At 37.6% G+C, this 20,391-nt stretch overlaps 1 protein-coding gene across 7 annotated transcripts in view; it reads right to left on the reverse strand.

The window, feature by feature from the left end:
• Positions 1-20,391, reverse strand: part of CROT (carnitine O-octanoyltransferase) — a 54,628-nt gene that overhangs the window by 28,433 nt on the left and 5,804 nt on the right. For all 7 annotated transcript variants that reach the window (XM_040644307.1, XM_008686196.2, XM_008686194.2 and 4 more), the window contains exons 4-10: positions 18,652-18,776; positions 16,735-16,916; positions 16,440-16,564; positions 9,962-10,070; positions 4,760-4,853; positions 3,431-3,556; positions 1,947-2,048 (exon numbers count right to left, since the gene is read on the reverse strand). In XM_040644307.1, coding sequence (XP_040500241.1) covers positions 1,947-2,048; positions 3,431-3,556; positions 4,760-4,853; positions 9,962-10,070; positions 16,440-16,564; positions 16,735-16,916; positions 18,652-18,776 — 863 coding nt within the window. The remainder of the gene's footprint in view (positions 1-1,946; positions 2,049-3,430; positions 3,557-4,759; positions 4,854-9,961; positions 10,071-16,439; positions 16,565-16,734; positions 16,917-18,651; positions 18,777-20,391) is intronic.

Here is a 20,391-nt window from a genome sequence, read left to right on the forward strand (position 1 = left end):
AGCTGTACTACAAAGCTGTGATCACAAAGACAGCATGGTACTGGCACATAAACAGATACACAGACCAATGGAACAGAACAGAGAACCCAGAAATGGACCCTCGGCTCTTTGGGCAACTAATCTTTGACAAAGCAGGAAGAAACATCTAGTGGAAAAAAGACAGTCTCTTCAATAAATGGTGCTGGGAAAATTGGACAGCTACATGCAAAGGAATGAAACTTGACCACTCTCTCACACCATACACAAAAATAAACTCCAAATGGATGAAAGACCTCGATGTGAGACAGGAATCCATCAGAATCCTAGAGGAGAGCATAGGCAGCAACCTCTACATCGGCCACAGCAACCTTTTTCATGACACATCTCCAAAGGCAAGAGAAACAAAAGATAAAATGAACTTGTGGGACTTCATCAAGATAAAAACCTTCTGCACAGCCAAGGAAACAGTCAAAAAAACTAAGAGGCAGCCCACGGAATGGGAGAAGATATTTGCAAATGACACTACAGATAAATGACTGGTATCCAAGATCTACAAAGAACTTCTCAAACTCAATACACGAGTAACAATCAATTAAAAAAAGGGGGGGCCCTGGGTAGCGCAGTCGTTAAGCGTCTGCCTTCAGCTCAGGGCATGATCCTGGTGTTCTGGGATCGAGCCCCACATTGGGCTCCTCCACTGGGAGCCTGCCTCTTCCTCTCCCACTCTCTGTGCTTGTATTCCCTCTCTCACTGGTTGTCTCTATCAAATAAATAAATACAATCTTTAAAAAAAAATTCTTTAAAAAAATGGGCAGAAGATATGAACAGACACTTTTCCAATGAAGACATACAAATGGCTAACAGACACATGAAAAAATGCTCAAAATCATTAGCCATCAGGGAAATTCAAATTAAAACCACACTGAGGTACCACCTTATGCCTGTTAGAATGGCAAAAATAGACAAGGCAAGAGACAACAATTGTTGGAGAGGATGTGGAGAAAGGGGATCTCTCTTACATTGTTGGTGGGAATGCAAGTTGGTACAGCCACTTTGGAAAACAGGGTGGAGGTCCCTTAAAAAGTTAAAAATTGAGCTACCCTATGATCCAGCAATTGCACTACTGGGTATTTATCCCAAAGATACAGACGTAGAGAAGAGAAGGGCCATATGCATCCCAATGTTCATAGCAGCATTGTCCACAATAGCTAAATTGTGGATGGAGCCAAGATGCCCTTCAACAGATGACTGGATTAAGAAGATGTGGTCCATATATACAATGGAATATTACTCAGCCATCAAAAAGAATAATTACCCAATATTTGTAGCAACATGGATGGGACTGGAGGAGATTACGCTAAGTGAAGTAAGTCAAGCAGAGAAAGATAATTATCATATGGTTTCACTCATTTATGGAACATAAGAAATAGCAGGAAGATCAGTAGGAAAAGGAAGGGAAGACTGAAGGGGGGGTAAACAGAAGGGGGAATGAACCATGAGAGACTATGGACTCTGGGAAACAAACTGAGGGCTTCAGAGGGGAGGGGGGTGGGGGACTGGGATAGGCCGGTGATGGGTATTAAGGAGGGCACATATTGCATGGTGCACTGGGTGTTATACGCAAATAATGAATCATGGAACATTATATCAAAAACTAAGGATATACTGTATGGTGACTAACATAACGTAATAAAAAATTATTATAAAATAAAATAAAATCCATAACTACATAAAATACATGCAAATTCCACTTTGCAGACACATATCAAACTATTAGCCATACTACAAATCAAAGTAACTTGTCCTATACTGTTTTCACTGAGAATTCATAACTAAAGCTTTTAGTATAATGCCACAGAGCTACAAAAGTGTGTATTTATATGACCACAGAACAGCCTTACTAGTTTATTGCCACTAAATTAATTTAAACAATGGAAAGGAAAAATAACTTCAGTAAGTTTACTTACATCACAACTACAGCCAAATACTCCATTGGAAAAGGAAATCAAGTTGTAAGATTTGTCTCCCCAGCGTACAGTTGGATCTCCTGTAAGGACCGCTGCAGTTACCTGAAAGAAATGTAATATTTTAAAATTAAGAGAATTTTAATAGTAAGAGGTTTATAAGTATTTATATATGTGTGCGTGTATGTGTATATATACATTATGTAAGTGTACACACACACACACACACACACACACACACGTAAGATGCCACTTCTCTTCAGGTAAACCAAATTTAATAAAATGATAATAATTATACTCAAGAGATAATACTAATTCAAGCCCTGGCTTTAAATATTTCTCAAAATCTCAAGAAATCCTACCAGAAAACAGAAAGCTGGTACAATAGTCATGGGGGTTTAGAGAACTTACAAAGGAAAAGACAAAGCTTTTGCAACTTGAATAGTCTTAGAAGCTGTGGTAAGTCTAGTCATTAGGAGTCTACTTACAAAGAAAGTATTATTAAAATATCTCAAGAATTCATATCCCACTAAGCTTGTTTCTCACACAGTAGGCTTTGGCCCATTAGTGAGTCATAAATCAATTCAGTATATCACAGTAAACATTCATTACAAAAACAGAACAAAAGAGAATACAAATATTAGACTCTATCACAGATAGTAAAGGTAATTACTATTTTGTGAAACTTCTGTTATGTGTGTGTATGTACGTAGTGGGCTGCAATCTATAAATGCAAGTCTAACTAGATTCTAGCAGTAAAAGTTCAAACAATGCTACATTAGAATATATTCTTTCTCAAGAAGTTTGGTAACTCTCCTACTAAAAAAATACAGCTAAAGTTATATAAAGGAAAGTTACTTCTACCTATAAGATTTTTCAATCCTGTATTATTTCTATCATTTAATATTGATGAATGAATTATGAAATAATATAAATGTTTTCAAAAGACTATGAGACTTCTACAAATTTGACTACTACCTTTTATTATCTCCAGGAAATAAAATTATCCAGGGTGGGCAAGGGAGGGGAAACAAAATAAGGCCACATTTACTCTTATACTCAGTAAAGTCTGTTTGTCAATAAAACTAAATGCTAAAATAAATAACTTATGAGAGTGCTATAACTCTTAGGACAGACCTCACCAACTAAGGTGTCAAGACACACTGGTGTGGGTTACAGGAAGGTTCTCAGCCGCTTTTGGCATAAGCTCATTTAGCCCAGTGTCCTATGCAAATTTTCTGTACATGCAAACAATAGTCATACTTCTTTAAACAATGTTAGAGATATATCTGAATTACCTAAACAATGAGGCAAGAATTTACAAAGGATTATTTACATATAAGCTTCAATTTGTCACACATAACATGATAGACACGAAAAGATTTTAAAAGACTTCATGTAACAAAAAATCTTCTCATCTTCAGTGCACACAAGAGTCTTCCAGAAAAATTAGTGAGATGAAATAGCAGAGCAAGATAGTTATGTACCTGAGAATAATCTTCTGGTGTTACATGTGGACTGCTGTCCTCTATGGAATATACCAGTAAACTGCTCTGAATTTTTTCTAACATAGTCAAATTCTCCGGATCAAGACTAATCAAATATTCTCGTGCCTAATGGGTAAAGAGATAATGATTAAATGTTACAAATTAAAAAGATCCAGAAAATCTCAAAATAGTTTGTTAGGGAAAAGGTTCATTAAGTGTAAACTGCTATCTGGAAGTAGAGCATTCCTAAGTCAAAATGGTATGAAGCAAAGAAGCAATTACTACTAATTTATATGGAAAAATGTTTGAACATTCCCGGGCCCAAAAAATAACCCCTCTTAGAGGCTTTACTGATAACGTAGGACACGTTTTGGTAGAGGCTGCACAAATAAAGTGAGATAAAGCACAGATGCCCATAGGCACAGATGTTCAAAGCTTGATGCTGAGATACTGAGGGTAGCTCCTCAGTATCTCTGAGTGGTGCTGCCACTCTCGCTGCTCAGGGAGCATGCAGTAAAAAACAAATGCTGAACACTATTTTTGCTTTTTGCCTTTTTTCCTAAAAGCGAAGTCCTCTTTGGGTTTCTTTCAATGAGCAAAAACAAGTACTAATGTAGCTCCTTTGTGAGAGTGAAATGGCATAACACAAACTTCCAAAACGAGGTGGATACCTGTACAGATAAAAATGCTGTATTACATATTTGAAAACTGGCAATAGAATACATCTTCTTTTTAAAAGATTTATTTATTTATTTATTTATTTATTTATTTATTTATTTGAGAGAGAGAGCGAGCAAGCGAGAAAAAGAGCAAGAGCTGGGGGAGGGACAGAGGGAGAGGTAGAAGCAGACTCCTCACTGCTCTGAGCCGGGAGCCCCACATGAGGCTCAATCCCAGGACCCTGGGATCATGACCTGAGCCACCCAGGTGCCCCAAGAATACATCTTAAGAGTTCTCATCACAAGAAAAAAAATAGTAATTATATGAGATGATGGATGTTAACCAGATTGTGATCATTCTGCAATATACATACACAAACATCTAATCATTATGTTGTACACCTGAAACTAATATAATTTTATGTCGATTATACCTCAAATAAAAAAAAAGAGGGGCGCCTGGGTGGCTCAGTCAGTTGAGCATCCAACCCTTGATTTCGGCTCAGGTCAGGATCTCAGGGTCGTGGGATTGAGCCCCACAGCGGGCTCCGCGCAGAGGCTGCTTGAGATGCTGTCTCTCCTCCCAGTGCCCCTCCCCTGCTCATGCTCTCTTTTTCCAAATAAATAAATAAAATCTTAAAACAACAACAACAAAAGAAAACCATATAACCTTAGCCCATTGAGTTCGCTCCTCACTAGTCAACGCTGCTATTCCAGGTCCATCAGGTTCACTATGGCACTTCCTATGAATGTATGTCAATTGCCTTAGGGAAGATTAAAGAAAGAGTATTTAAAAAGAGCATAGGCAGGATCACTAGCTACTTTTAGCCTTTAATAGGTCATAATATTTATCACTACTTATATTTTTTCATATATTACCCAAAGAAAGGGATTATGATCTCAACAGCAATGATTTATTTCCCACACCACATCTTTTTTTTTTTTTAAGTGAGTATGTGGTCTATTAACACAAAAGTATATTTGACAATAACTTAAGTAAATAAATTGGCTGTTTGGCTAGTATTATTTATACTTTCAAAATGTACTTCTGGGGTCCAAGTAAATACCCCTTACAATAAATACCCCTTACAATAGAGAACTTGAAAAATATTCTGGTAAGTAATCTTACAAATATTGCACATCTTATATAACTAAAAACTATGTGCATATATATTCAACAAAGGAATTATCCTATATCTGATTAATATTTGTGTATAACCCCCAAAACAGAAGTACTATGTAGTCGGTTTTAAATGTTTTCACATTTGCTGTTGTTACTTATAATCATTATAAAGATCCTATTAAAGACAAATTATTTCCCCCCAAAGTACTCTATTCTCCCAGTCTGATGAATTTCATATATCTTTAAACAGATGACAGGTAAATAACAGGGTTCTTCGACAAAGAAATACATTTTCATTGGACAAAAAACCACAGGTTTCACAAAGACAACAAAAGCACAGTCAACACAAGGGAAAACAGACAAGTGGGATTACATCAAACCAAAAGCTTCTACATAGTTAACAACAAAATTAAAAGGCAACCTACAGAATATGAGAAAGTATTTGCAAGCCATATATCTGATAAGAATATCCAAAATATATAAGGAATCCCTACAAATCAATAGCAAAAAACAAATAATCTGATTAAAAAATAGGCAAAGAAACTAAACAGACATTTCTTCAAAGACGACATAAAAATAGCCAGCAAATACACGAAAAGGTACTCAATATGATTAATCATCAGGGCAATGTAAATCAAAACCACAATGATGTATCACCTCACAGCTATCTGGATAGTTATTACCAGAAAGATAACAAGTAAGTTCTGGTGAGGATGTGGAGAAAAGAACTCCTGTGCACTGTTGGTGGGAGTGTAAGTTGGTGCAGCTACTATAGAAAACAGTATGGAGGTTCCTCAAGAAATTAAACACAGAACTACTTTATGATCCAGCAATCCCAGTTCTGGGTATATATCCAAAGGAATTGAAATCAGGACCTTGAAGACACATCTGCACTTCCATGTTCATTGCAGCATTATTCACAATAGCCAAGAGGTGGAAGCAACTTAACTATCTGTTGACAGATGAATGGATAAAGAAAGTGTACTACAGATAGATACACACACACACACACACACACACACGTGGTGGAATATTATTCACCCTTAAAAAAGAAGGAAATCTTCACAGCTATTTGAATGGTTTGTTATCAGAATGAGAATGGGAAATTAGGAAAGAGTTAACGTTGTGGTGATATGTGAACAGAGACATAAAGCATGAGAAAGAATGCCTGCTTATTCAAAAGGTAGACAAGGCAGAAAAGGGCATTCCAAATAGAAAGCATGAGTACATGCAAAGATTACAGATAATCTAATGTGTTTTAAGAATTGCTAACACAGAGGGCTTTCTGAGATGGCAGAGGAGTAGGAAACCTTAGCTTCGTCTGGTCCCTGGAATTCAGCTAGACAGCTATCAAGTCATTCTGAGCACCTGTGAATTCAACCGGAGCTCTAAGAAAAGAACTGCTGCAATTCTACAAATAGAAAACCAACCACTTTGGGGGGCGCCTGGGTGGCTCAGTCGTTAGCGTCTGCCTTCGGTTCAGGGCATGATCCCAGGGTCCTGGGATTGAGACCCACATTGGGCTCCCTGCTCGGCAGGAAGCCTGCTTTTCCCTCTCCCACTCCCCCTGCTTGTGTTCCTTCTCTCGCTATCTCTGTCAAATAAATAAATAAAAAATATTTAAAAAGAAAAGCAACCACTTTCTGCAAGGCAGGAGGTGCGGAGAAGTGAATCTGAGGAGATACACAAAAGATAAACTGCAGGGCAAGGGAGCCTCCACCAGCCGGTTACTGGAAAGTAATAAAGCAGCAGAGCACAAAATCAGAACTTCCAGAAGTCTGCTCTGGTGAGGGATGTCCCTGCCTGAAAGGCGCTCAAGTGGCAAAGCAGGGCAGGATCCTAGTTGGGACAGTATGGTCTCGGGATCCCCGGGGTCACAGGAAGATCAGGGGTGCCTGAGTGCAGCAGAGTTTCCAGGCATAGGAGCGGGGAAGCCGGCTGCAATCAGCTAGCCTAGGAGTAGGCTTTCAGCTTGCTGTTACCATAAACCACGAATAATGGCATGAAAAATGCTCCACGTCACTCGGCATCAGGGAAATATAAATCAAAACCACAATGAGATACCACCTCACACCAGTCAGAATGGCTAAAATTAACAAGTCAGAAAAGGACAGATGTTAGTGAGGATGCAGAGAAAGGGGAACCCTCTTACACTGTTGGTGGGAATGCAAGCTGGTGCAATCACTCTAGAAAACAGTATGGAGGTTCCTCAAAAAGTTGAAAATAAAGTTACCTTATGACCCAGGATTGGACTACTAGGGATTTACCCCAAAGATACAAATGGAGTGATCCAAAGGGGTACCTGCACCCCACCATTTATAGCAGCAATGTCCACAAGAGGAAAACTATGGAAAGAGCCCCGATGTCCATCAACAGATGAATGGATAAGGAAGGTGTGGTGTGTGTGTGTGTGTGTGTGTGTGTGTANNNNGTATATATATCCATTCATCTGTGTGTATATATATATATATATATATATACACACACACACACACACACACATACGTACAAAGGAATACTACTCGGCCATCTAAAAAAAATGAAATCTTGCCATTTGCAACAACGTGGATGGAACTAGAGGGTATTATGCTAAGTGAAATAAGTCAGAGACAGACAATTTTCATATGACCTCACTCATATGTGGAATTTAAGAAACAAAACAGATCATAGGGGAAGAGAGAGAAAAATAAAACAAAATGAAATCAGAGAGGGAGACAACCGTAAGAGACTCCTAACGATAGGAAACAAACTGAGGGTTGCCGGAGGGGAGGTGGGAGGGGGGATGGGGTAACTGGGTGATGGACATTAAGGAGGGCACGTGATATAATGAGCACTGGGTATTATATAAGACTGACGAATCACTGAATTCTACCTCTGAAACTAATAATACACTAATTGTTAATTAACTGAATTTAAATTAAAAAAACAATAAATAAAACTTTGTTCATACCATCAAAAAAATCAATTTTAAACTAAGGAAGTCAGTTTTATAAATAAAATATTAGATGATAGAAATTATAATGAAATTACATATATCTGACATATTTCATTTTTTCTGTAGCTAAATAGTAATGATAACACCATACTGTATCTGTCTGCTGTAGTTTTTGTTTTTTTTTTTAAGATTTTATTTATTTGACAGCGCAAGAGAGCACAAGCAGAGGGAGCAGAAGGCAGGGGCAGAGGGAGAAGCAGCCTTCTCGAGGAGCAGGGAGCCTGGATGCAGGGCTCAATCCCAGCACCCTGGGAGCATGACCCGAGCAGAAGGCAGACGCTTAACCGACTGAGCCACCCAGGCGCCCCTGCCTGATGTATCATTTGTCAATCTTCTGACTTTTTCAAGAGAAATGAAGGAACAGTTTGCACAATGGGAAGCAAATGTCAGATCTCATTTCTGCCACTGTCATATAAATTTTTATTTCTGTTAAGTTATATGAATGAGTAACACATAAAACATATTAAATGAGATATTGTTTAAATTGTTTTGGCTTTAAGCAGCTGAGGTAACATTAAGTTACTGTCATAATGTAAAAAAAAAAATTGTTAACACAGAAATGTGATAGGAATATAAGTTGCATGAGGAAGAAGAGCAGGACACAAGACTGAAAAGACAGGCAAAGGTCAAATTTAGACCACTCCTGGGGCGCCTGGGTGGCACAGTGATAAGCGTCTGCCTTCGGCTCAGGACATGATCCTGACGTTATGGGATCGAGCCCCACATCAGGCTCCTCCACTATGAGCCTGCTTCTTCCTCTCCCACTCCCCCTGTTTGTGTTCCCTCTCTCGCTGGCTGTCTCTATCTCTGTCAAATAAATAAATAAAATCTTAAAAAAAAAAAATAGACCACTCCTAAGAAACTGGGACTTTATTCTAGACCGCAAAGAACCATTTAAGAATTTTTTTTTTAAGATTTTATTTATTTGACAGAGAGAGAGACAGTGAGAGAGGGAACACAAGCAGGCGGAGTGGGAGAGGGAGAAGCAGGCTTTACACCGAGCAGGGAGCCCGATGCAGGGCTCGATACCAGAAGGCTGGGATCATGACCTGAGCCGAAGGCAGATGCTTAACGACTGAGCCACACAGGCACCCCCCATTTACGAATTTTAACCAAAGGTGAGATCACCATCAAATTTAAATTTTAAAGCCACAGACTGATAGTCATAGACTATGTATTTAAATACATGCCAGGTTTTAAAAAAATACATTCTTTTTTTTTTTTTTACAAATCTTTATGTGCGTATAAATTCATTACAACAGATATGGAAGGATAGAATATACCAAACTAGTCAGAGTGATTAATTCTGGGGCAAGAAATGGAAATGGTAATATTTGCGATGTTTTTCCTTTTCTCCAAGTAGAATATATTCATATACATCTAGTAAAAGTAAAAATTAATTAAAACTGAAGGCAAAATAAGGGTGCCTGGGTGGCTCAACCGGTTAAGTGCCTGCCTTTGGCTCAGGTCATGATCCCAGGGTCTCAGGATCGAGCCCCGCATGGGCTCCCTGCTCAGGGGGAGCCTGCTTCTCCCTCTGCCCCTCCCCCTGCCTCGTGCTCTCTCTCTCTCTGTCAAATAATCTTTAAAAAAATAAAAATAAAAATAAAAATAGACTTTTTAAAAATCAGCATACATAAAATTCTTATTTTTTAGCTTACTCGCACCTTTTAAAAAAGGCAATTCTGAACATTTATTTTTTAAACTCAAGCAAAGGCTTAACACCTCAAGACTCAAGAAAGTAGTTTGAAAACCTGCAAATCTCTGGCGGGGTGATCAAACATCCGTCATGTATTACATCAAAGACAAAAACTCGGCCTCGACAAAGCACTACAATGTGAGTTGGGGAATGTCCTTCACTCTCTGGAAAAAGAAACAGAAACACAAACTCAATCTCTCAAAGTTAAACAAGAGTAAAACTGCATATTTACATTCAGTAGAAGAAAATAATCCTTGCTCCAATACTTGATCATATACTCGTCAAATATATCATATGAACAATATATCATATAAACAATAAGGTAATGGACTTTCAATTATGATAAAAATACACACTCTTGAAAACTGTCCAGGTGAAACATCCAAAAATCCATAGAGTTTCAAGCATTTGTACACCTTGAGACTCATATAAATCCCAAGCTACTGCAGGGCTCTCTAGTTTATTCACGGATAGGAATGACAGGGGAAAAGGGCAGCAAGGAATCCTGGAGAAGAGCTATTTCAATTAGTAAGTTTCTCTTTGGATTTATTTCAATGTTGATTGTTCATCAGATAATTTAATTGCAGTATTATCTAGCTATGGTTTCTAAATAAAATAGTTTTCAGCTGAGAAAGGGCACTGTTTGAGTGGCAAGGAGAATGCTTTTTGCCAAGTCTAGTTTTACTTAAGGCTCTAACGACACCTGGTAAGCCACTGTTAACTTATTCTATGATTCTTTGGGTATGCCTTAACTCCCCAAGCACTACTACTTTGCTGTAAATCACAGACTATACTGATTTAGCCTCATTTTTCAATTATTATTCCCTTTAACAAAGGGCTTCCTATATGATCCCTGCTCCTCCCCTCTAAGAAAAAAGAAAAAGAGAGAAGACATATACCACCAGTGGAAGGAAATTTACTGGTCGATATTATATACAAGGAACTGTGATAAATGCTTTGCACACATTAACTCATGAAATCCATCAACTATGAGGAAACACCATCTCCTCATAGCACTTTTTTTCTCTAATATCCTATTTCCTCAAGACCTAGGAGGTGATGTATGTACTTTCCTTGTCTTTTATGGCTATTTCGAAAACATTTCTTCTCTCCTCTCCTTCAAAAACCTCCATATCTTTTTACATTTAATACTACTACTTTTTTTTTTTTTTTTTTTTTTTTTTTTTTTTTTGCTGTCATTTACTGACCAGGTCTTAACAGGTCTGGACTAGAAGTCTGAAATGTGTCTTAGTAGGCTAAAATGAAAGTGTCAGCATGTCTGTGCTCCTTCTAGAGGCTCTAGGACAGAATCAATTTCCTTCACTTTTTCAGCTTCTAGAGGCTACCCACAGTCCTGGACTCAGGACTCTCCTCTTCCATTTCAAAGCCATCAAGGGAGATTCACAACTTTCCAACAACTTGCTGTCACCAATTTGGTTCTCTCTATAACTCTCTCTTCACTTATAAGAACTCGTGATTACTTTGTACCCACATGAATAATCCAGAATAATTTTCCCATGTCCAAGTCAACTGATTAAGAGCCTTAATTTCACCTGCAACCTTAATTCCCCTTTACCATGTAAGCTAAAACATTCAACAGGTTCCAAGGATTAGGAAGCAAACAACTCTTGGGGAGGGGTTGGGGGGGAGGCATTATTCTGCCTAACAGGCTAATAAATTTAATGATGGAAAGACTGCTTTACATTTGTTGAGAGTAATAGTTCATTAGGTGAGAACAAGGAAGGAGAAAGGCATGAAACAGTCTCTTGAAATGAAAGAATAACATGACAAAACAATATGGCAAGGTCATGCTGTGGATCCATTTGAGGTTTGAGAAAATTAAATGAGGTTTTCTGGTTTTCTCAGGCGAAGTAAACTGGTAGGGTAGGTATCTTTAATATGTAGAGGCAAGACAGAGGATGAAAATTAAACCGTGATGAGGTATGGGTAGAATGGTGAGGGAGCGAGTGGGCAAAGATCTGAATGTGTATGTAAAGGAGCAATCACAGTGAAGCAGCACAGGAAGCAGTACAGATTGGGGGTGGAGGAGGGAGGAATGGAACTGGGAAGAACTGTAGCATACCTCAATTTAAGTCACAGTGTGGTCAAAGAAATAGCTAAGGTACACTACTAAAGGAAGTGAGTTGTGAAGAGAAGGTAGAGATCAGAATGCGATGCTTATAATTTCTATGTTAGAGGACATGGAGTTTTTTTATAATAACAAGTTCTAAGGCATGACCACAGGAGTGTGTGGTTGCTTGAGGAATGGAGGTACAGATTACTAGAGGAAAAAAGTGTAGGAAAGGAGAGGTCATGGATCACCTACAACTGGAAGTTAAAGTCATCAAGAATGTGAATGGAGGGGGGGCGCCTGGGTGACTCAGTCGGTTAAGCGTCTGCCTTTGGCTCAGGTCGTGATCCCAGAGTCCTGGGATTGAGTCCCACATCAGGCTTCCTGCTCAGCAGGGAAGCCTGCTTTTCCCTCTCCCTCTGCCTGATGCTCCCCCGCCCTGCTTATGCTCTCTCCCTCTCCCTCTCTGTGTCAAATAAATAAATAAAATCTTAAAAAAAAAAAAAAAAAAGAATGTGAATGAGGTAGTGATGAAAAGAAAATGAGACTGGTGATAAAGCAATGGGGGAATACTAAATTCAACATCAGAAACAAATAATACAGTATACGTTAATTAAATTGAATTTAAAAAAAAATTTTTTTAAAGAAAAGTCACGACAACAATGACAAGCACTGGTGACATAACCTGATAGCTTTCCTTTTTTCAGGAGCTTAAACTGTAAAGAAGAAGGGAATGGGGCAAGGGCCACCGGAAATAAAAAGGACACCAACATCTCCTACATACCCTCTAGTACCAAAATATGAGAAAAAATATACCCACCTGAGATGGTTAAAGGGAATGCAGTAAGCTCAAAGAATAACCAAGTTCAGTAACAGTACCTTTCAGAAGGAAACAGGAACTTTCAGAGAAAAGATTGAGGATATAAAGGATTTTGCTGACCATGAGCTCAGAAAGTATTGCAGAACTGGAGGGAGGGTGGGTCACAGTAGTGGGAAACTTGGATCAAATTAGGCTACGCACAAATCCCTGAATGCAGATGATAAGAGGTGACCTGAGAGGTCTGAACTGCTTAGGGAAAATGAGGTAAACAGCATAAAAGGCATGACTGAATTAGTTTTAATGGTCTCTAAAGGGCTAAGTAAAAATAAAAATAATTCTAACAACTGCCTCCTTAATGACATTATCCTCTTTCCATATCAAAGATAGTTCCTATGGCCCAGCATTTTAATTTCTTCCTTGCAAAACCCTTAAATCCTTCACTCTCTCCCTCTGCGCCTGCCTGATTGTTGAGGAAAAAAAATAACACACCGTCTAATCTAACTTTAAATTCATAAACACAACATTTCAAATGGGCACTCAACACTGATCAGCTACCCTGCATTCCCCTAGCACATTTGCTTCTCCCACTTTCCACAATGACTAGTATTTTTTTTAAAGATTTTATTTATGTATTTATTTATTTTGAAAGCAAGAGAGAGAGAGCACAAGCTGGAGGAGGGGGCAGAGGGAGAGAGAGAAAATCTCAAGCAGACTCCACCACTGAGCGTGGAGCCCAACGTGGTGCTCCATCCCACGACCCTGAGATCATGACCTGAGCCTGAAATCACGATTCGGATGCTTAACTGACTGAACCACCCAGGCATCCTCCAAAATGACGAGTGTTTTAAACCTTCTCCTTTCTCCTCAAACCTACTCCAGCTAACGACCTCAGTTCTCACTTCACCAAGGAAAACACAAGGAATACACAGGCCTCCTCATCTTCCCAAAACAAAACCGGCCCATCTATGTGCATCTAGACGCACACTTTCTGAATTCCTTCTCATTCTTGCTCCCGTCAAAGACCAACTGTCCACCATTTCTACTTTTGACCCTCTCAGCTCTTACCTTTTCAATGACTTTGGCTGTTTATTCTTTCCCCTGCAAGATAATTTTTTTTTCTCTCCTAGGTCATTGCTGTTATAGTATCACTCATTTTTTAAAAAAATAAATGAAGTCCCTCCCACTGCACATCAAAACATTCTCCCATTAACATTATCTCCAAATGTTGTCCCTACTTACTTGGTTTGCTTTCACCTCTTCCAGTTGAGCTCCCTTCCCCAACTTCCACTAAGACTGTTCTTGTGAGGGCAGACTCTGTCCACATCATGTTGATAGATACAATGGTCACTTTTTATTTTTATCTCATTTGGCTCCTGGAGCATTTGATACAACACTTCCTTCTCTTGACTTCGGGGAGACCACTGCCCTTCCTTTCTTCCCACCTTGGTCTCTTTTGCTGTGTTCTCCTCTTCAGACCACCAAATACCCTATTTAATTGTGGTAAGATTTGGTACTGGTTCCCCTGATAATCTTCATCTATGTGTTGCAAAAGTAACTTTAGCTACTCTTATGCCTTTAAAAATGTTTTCTGTATGTATTAATGGTGATTCCTAAATCTCCATGCGCAGTACTGAAATCTCTCCTGAACTGCAAACTTTGTACCCAACTGCCTACTTTCATTTCCACTTCGGACGTCTAGAAGGCATATTAAATTCAACATAGCCTAAGGGACCTCTTAATTTCCTCCCGAAATTTTTCCTCCCGAAATTTCCCACCTCATGAACCAACACACGTATCTATCCCATTACTCAAGCCAAATATCTCGAAGTCATTTCTGATTCTCCTTTTTCTCTCACATCTCACAACCAATCTATGAATAATTCTACTAAATACAAATCCAAAATATATCCAGAATCCAACAACTTTTTACCAGCTCCATGCTATCACCCTAGTTACAAGTCATTATTATGGCTCTCTTGAACTATTGAAACAATTTTCTAACTGATCTCTCTGCTTCTACCCTGATCTGTTCCTAAAAATCTTATTGTTCAAATGGCAGGTAGAATCATCTTTTTAAAACATAAATCTGATCACATCACTGTCTTTATCAAAACTCACTATCTGTTCACATTTTAAATAAAAGCCAAAAACCTTAGTTGGCTTACAAAGTACTATATGATCTAGTTTCTAGTCAACTCTGCAATAGTCCCCTCTGCCTCTTGCCTACTCTGCTCCATCCATACTCCCCTTCAAACATGCCAAGTATATTCATGCCTAGGGTATTCCCTCCATAACACATAAAACAACAAACTGAACTAAACAAAAACAAAAATAAAAAGCCAAAAAACTGCTGGATCACATATCATTCAGATCCTCAGAGAGGTTTTCCCTGACTACCTAATCTAAAATAGCCACCCAGTTACTCATGTTATTTGAATTCCCTACACAGTATTTATCACTGACTCTGTTATTTTTTTGTTTACTTATTCCCTCAGCTTTGTCCCTACCTACACCTCTTCACATGGTCTTAAGCACAAGAATATACTAACCATGATAGCTTAAAGGACTGCATTAAGAGACACATTATTAAATTAATGAATCTGCATTTTACACACTGTAACTTAAAGGATTCCCTTATTTAAGCACCTATGAAGTGATAAAGATTAAACTGAAAACCAGGTCTATCGATACTGGATCCTAACTGATAGACATTTTTCTCTCTTTGCTACTGCTATTTTCCATTTTCTCCTGTTCATCTTTTCCATTCATATCTGGGCATTAAACTTTATGCCATAAATAACCACATCGTTCACTTGCAACATCAAGATAAATGTGAGTGGGCTTGAGGACATTAAATATCTCAAGCATCTAGTAAGGTTTACAAAGATGAGTTGAGTTCTACATGAAAGTAAACTCATACCCCTCACACTACAAGCAAAATTGGCTATAGAAATTTTACTTTTAAATAAAGTTTCAGTTAAGAAAAATATCTTTCCCTTATTACATTCCGCAGTAACTATAAACTATGTTATTAAATTTATAAAAAGGAAAAAATTCTGAAATAACTGGAAACCAGAACTTATAAAAGAATTTTCCTTTTTAAGATATGCTAGTACACCAAGCAGAATTTACCATTAAGCTGACAGTAAAAACAAAACCTTTGATAAGTCAATCTGAACTCATATGCCTTCAAGAAGACTGATACTAGGCTCTCACCTCATATAGCTGGAGGTAGAAGGGAGGGCACACTCACAAGGAGAAATGGGGCATGATAGGACAGACAAGCACACTCAAAAAGAGAATTCAAATAAGAAGACGGCAGAGACAGATCCAGGTCATATGCTCCAGATTTCCTAATACTCTGATCAATAATGCTCGTTAGAATTTAAACTCAAATGACACAATGTAAGCATGAGGTTTTGTACAGAACGATATAAGATGCAGTTTATGAAATCCATTCCCATAAATTATTTCTGATTAACCACAATGACTAAAAGCCTTTCACAGAAAGGCTCTGATTAGTCAAAATCCAGTAAACAAATATTTGAAATAGTATGTTCCATAGTATCATAGTAGAAACTGCAGCAAAACTACCCAAATCCCAATGCCTTCACCAAAAAAACACCCATGTTTTCTACTTACCAGTCCTAAAATGATTCGTAATTGAATCTCTAGTAATTCCTGGAATCCTGCAGGTGGAAAACAGCATTCGGAATTGATTCATATCTAGGGGACTATTCCCAGATTTATTAACAGGCACTTTTTCTCTATTAAAACAAACAAACAAAAAAGTATTTTGATCAACAAGTCATTATAAAACTTATAAACCAAGTAGTCACAACTGTAGTATCCTCGAATAAGTAAATTAAGCTTCTCAACATTTTGCCAGTTCCACCTTTGGGTAAATCTGTTACTAAATTCACATAACTGTCCTTACTTTCTTAGTAGCTGCCAGTAGTTCAAGTTATGCCAAAGACATATACTTCCTCTTTCCAACTGAGTGCCTTCCTTTGGAGGCCAGTAGTGTTCAATATAAGGCGCAGGACCAGCAAAATTGACATTCAGTTGCGCTGATAAACGAACATCCAGATAGGCACAATTCAGCCACCATTCTTCCAGCTAAAAAAAAATTAAGAACATCAACCTAATGCTATTGAGAATACTTGAATGTGTAACTGCAAGAAAAAAAAAAAAAGATGTACTTGTTCTTTCCTCTTTACTCTTTAACACTTAAAAATGTTTTCTTACCCACATCCAATTGTACACTGACAACTCATTTTATTATACGTAAATTTTACCTAAGTTTTGAAAACAAAAAAATTAAGAAATTAAAATACGTTTTCTTGTTTTAAATCATCACAGATATCAAAAAATGCTACTGTAATCATTTCTTTCTTTTGGAACTATAGGATCTTAATTACTATTCAGTTTAACTACACTATCAAAAACAGACAACAAGAAAGCACTGAAAAGGCACCTTTTCAGACGGATCATATTGGAGTCACAAATACCAACCTAAGTACTTAGGTGTGTTTTCTCAGAGCACCTTGGGTACAATAAATATAAAACAAATCCTCACTTAATTATAACAACTATTAAGGCATTTGCATTGCATTATTCTTTTCCCAGCAAAAACTGAAATACTAAATCAGAAATATAAAACCTTTTCAGTACACTTAAAACTAATTAAGATTTTTCACAGACAGAGCTTTATGTGTCCCTCTTTTAAAATATGCAATTGAATTTCATGTGTAAGTAAGCAGATCTCATCAAACTATCTGGAGTAATTTTTTAAGAAACTGACGTTATAAACTATAGTCAATTGTTCCGAAAAAGAAATAAGCAAAAGGATATAGATTTCTTTACCTTTACCCTGATTTAATTAAAATCGCTCAAGTGTCAAGATTGAGATAAAAGGAATCTGGAAGTATAAAATTTTATTATTCCATCATAGGTACCAATGACTAATGAAAAGATCAGCTTCCTTTTTATTTCCAAAACTTAAAGATAGCTACAATCATTATTTCTAAATTAAGGCAATGTTTTTTAATTACAAAAACTTATCCTCTCGTTCATACTACAAAGGTAATTAAGCTGAAGAAGTCAGATTCCTTGTAGAAAATTACTGAGTGCCTCAATAATTATTATACCAACATCTGCCTTTCAATCTATCTGAAACACATAATACTCATAACCATTCTCCACTCCAATTTTGTAATGGCCCTTTCTCTCCCATATGATGTTTAAATATTTGTATGCCACCTATGTGGTATGTCTATTTTTAGTGTCTGGAGTTTTTTCAGGCTGGGATTACCTAAACAAAATGTTTCTCACAATCAGGGTCTACAGAACACCTCCATTAGAACCACATACGACAGTTCTTTAAGATTTTATTTATTTATTTATTTGACAGAGAGACAGCCAGCGAGAGAGGGAACACAAGCAGGGGGAGTGGGAGAGGAAGAAGCAGGCTCCCAGCGGAGGAGCCTGATGTCGGGCTCGATCCCAGGACTCTGGGATCACGCCCTGAGCCGAAGACAGACGCTTAACCGCTGTGCCACCCAGGCGCCCCACATAGGACAGTTCTTAAAATAAGAGTTTCTGGGCTCCCATTCAGAATCATTGGTCCCAAGAAACCTGTATTTTGACAAGTTCTCCATATAAGAGAGGAGCTCACATACAACACTCACAAATTCCCTAGAGTTAAACAATTCATTAATTCTTTTGGATGACTATAACAATGACTGAAAGGACATTTACATTAATGATTTTAAAATGAAAACTCTTTACATTTTTATTTTTCATTCTTTCGGCATCATCAATTTTCTAATTCTAAGTACAATGACATAAATACCCAATTTCTTTTTCCTTTTGCCCTTTCAAGTAATTTCTGGTGCAGTTTTCTTCCAATACCATCTTGAAATTTTTCAACAATTTCTTTAGTTTTTTTATATTCTTCTTTATTTGCAAATGGCTTTACTACAAGGAAAAATATGCATTAAAATACTTAGACATCAAGTACCACAAACGCACCTTCATTGTTACACAAATAATGAGAATTATGTAAAACAATTATGTATGCATCATCACAGCAGTCCAATAAATCATAATAGAGTTTACAACATGAAAATGACTGAAAAGCAACAATGCAAAATGCTGTAAAAAAATTAAACAGTGGATACTATGCAATCTGATAACCATTTTCTGAAAAATTATTTTAAAATCATTCTGGATGATGACAGTTAAAATGATAGACAGGACTATCACCTAGCTATTGGTCCAACAGAGAAGTAAATCCTGTTTAGCCATAAGAGAAATTAAAGCTTCTTTCCACTAATGTTCAAGCAGAGCCTTGAACATCATGTATGTAAGTGCAATACGTATGTAAATTTAAGTATAAAGCCTGCCCAGAGCCAATAATGGTTTCTTTCCCCAAAAAGGGGGAAGGGAATAGGGGGTTCCTAGTTCATGAAAGTGAAAACAAACTGTTCTGAAAATTAAGTGACAGACCAAAGTCAATTAGTAATCAAAGGACATTAATATCTTCTGTTTTATTTTGTCTTTTCAAAGTACTGTCTTAAAGTCAACTTAAATAGGTGTATTTAAAGTACAAGTGAAATGAATAATCAAAAAAGAGCGAATAATCAGTAAATTTTTTAAAAAAGAAATTGGAATTCCCAGATAAAAGTAAATGAAGAAAAGGAAGAGAAAAAAAGGAAGAAATTTTAAAAATATCAGAGGACTTTCAGTTAAAGTGAACTAAATGCATACATTTATCACTAATCCTTCTAGAAGCTCACTAAAATGACAGTAATTAAAAAGGCATAAATCTGTAAGGACAAAGAATGAGAAAGGACAGGGCAGCAAACCAGTTAAGCTAACATTTCACACACTAGAAAACAGATGAGAAAATGGTAACTGAATTTGTAGAATGGAGAAAGTTAATATCTAAAGCCTGGAGAGCAGAAGGTAGGAAGAGACAAGGTAGGATTAAGTGCAAACCAGGAAGCAAGTCAATGCCTGCAGTAGAATCCCAGAAAGGTTAAAAAATTCAAGGCAAATGGACTTCCAAAGGAGAAAGAGAAACTGAAAACAGGTTGCTTTTAACTATTCAGAACCGCAGACAACCACCCCATCCACACTCAGGCCTGTAGATCTTTCTCCATTCTAAAAAGCCAGGCAACTTCCTACCAACACCAGTAGAAATCTAGAAGTCTACTCTTAGGAGAAATTGAACCAGACAAGCAGTATAAATAGATTCTAACACATATCGAAAAAAAAGATTATAATCAAAGTGAACACCCAGAACAATAAGCCCTCCAGCCTCCTTCCCCTAGTTAGTTCCCGAAACACTAGACAAACAGGTTCATGCCTTCTAAAAAAGAGGATTCTTCTCTGGGGAAACAGATCAGTCCAAGAGAAGTCTTACTGATATCTGGGCATGTGCCAGTGGAACTGCTAGATCTCTGCAACAAGGCTCACTAGAAGATCCACTGGTCACCAAGCCCCTACCTGTGCACACAGAGCTCTCAGTCAGCTTTTTAGGGCCTAACTCATAAAAAATCAATGATTAATGATTGTCAGATATTTGACA

The sequence above is a fragment of the Ursus maritimus genome, unplaced genomic scaffold (assembly GCF_017311325.1).
Source record: "Ursus maritimus isolate PB19 unplaced genomic scaffold, ASM1731132v1 scaffold_3, whole genome shotgun sequence".
NCBI classification, from domain to species: Eukaryota; Metazoa; Chordata; class Mammalia; order Carnivora; family Ursidae; genus Ursus; species Ursus maritimus.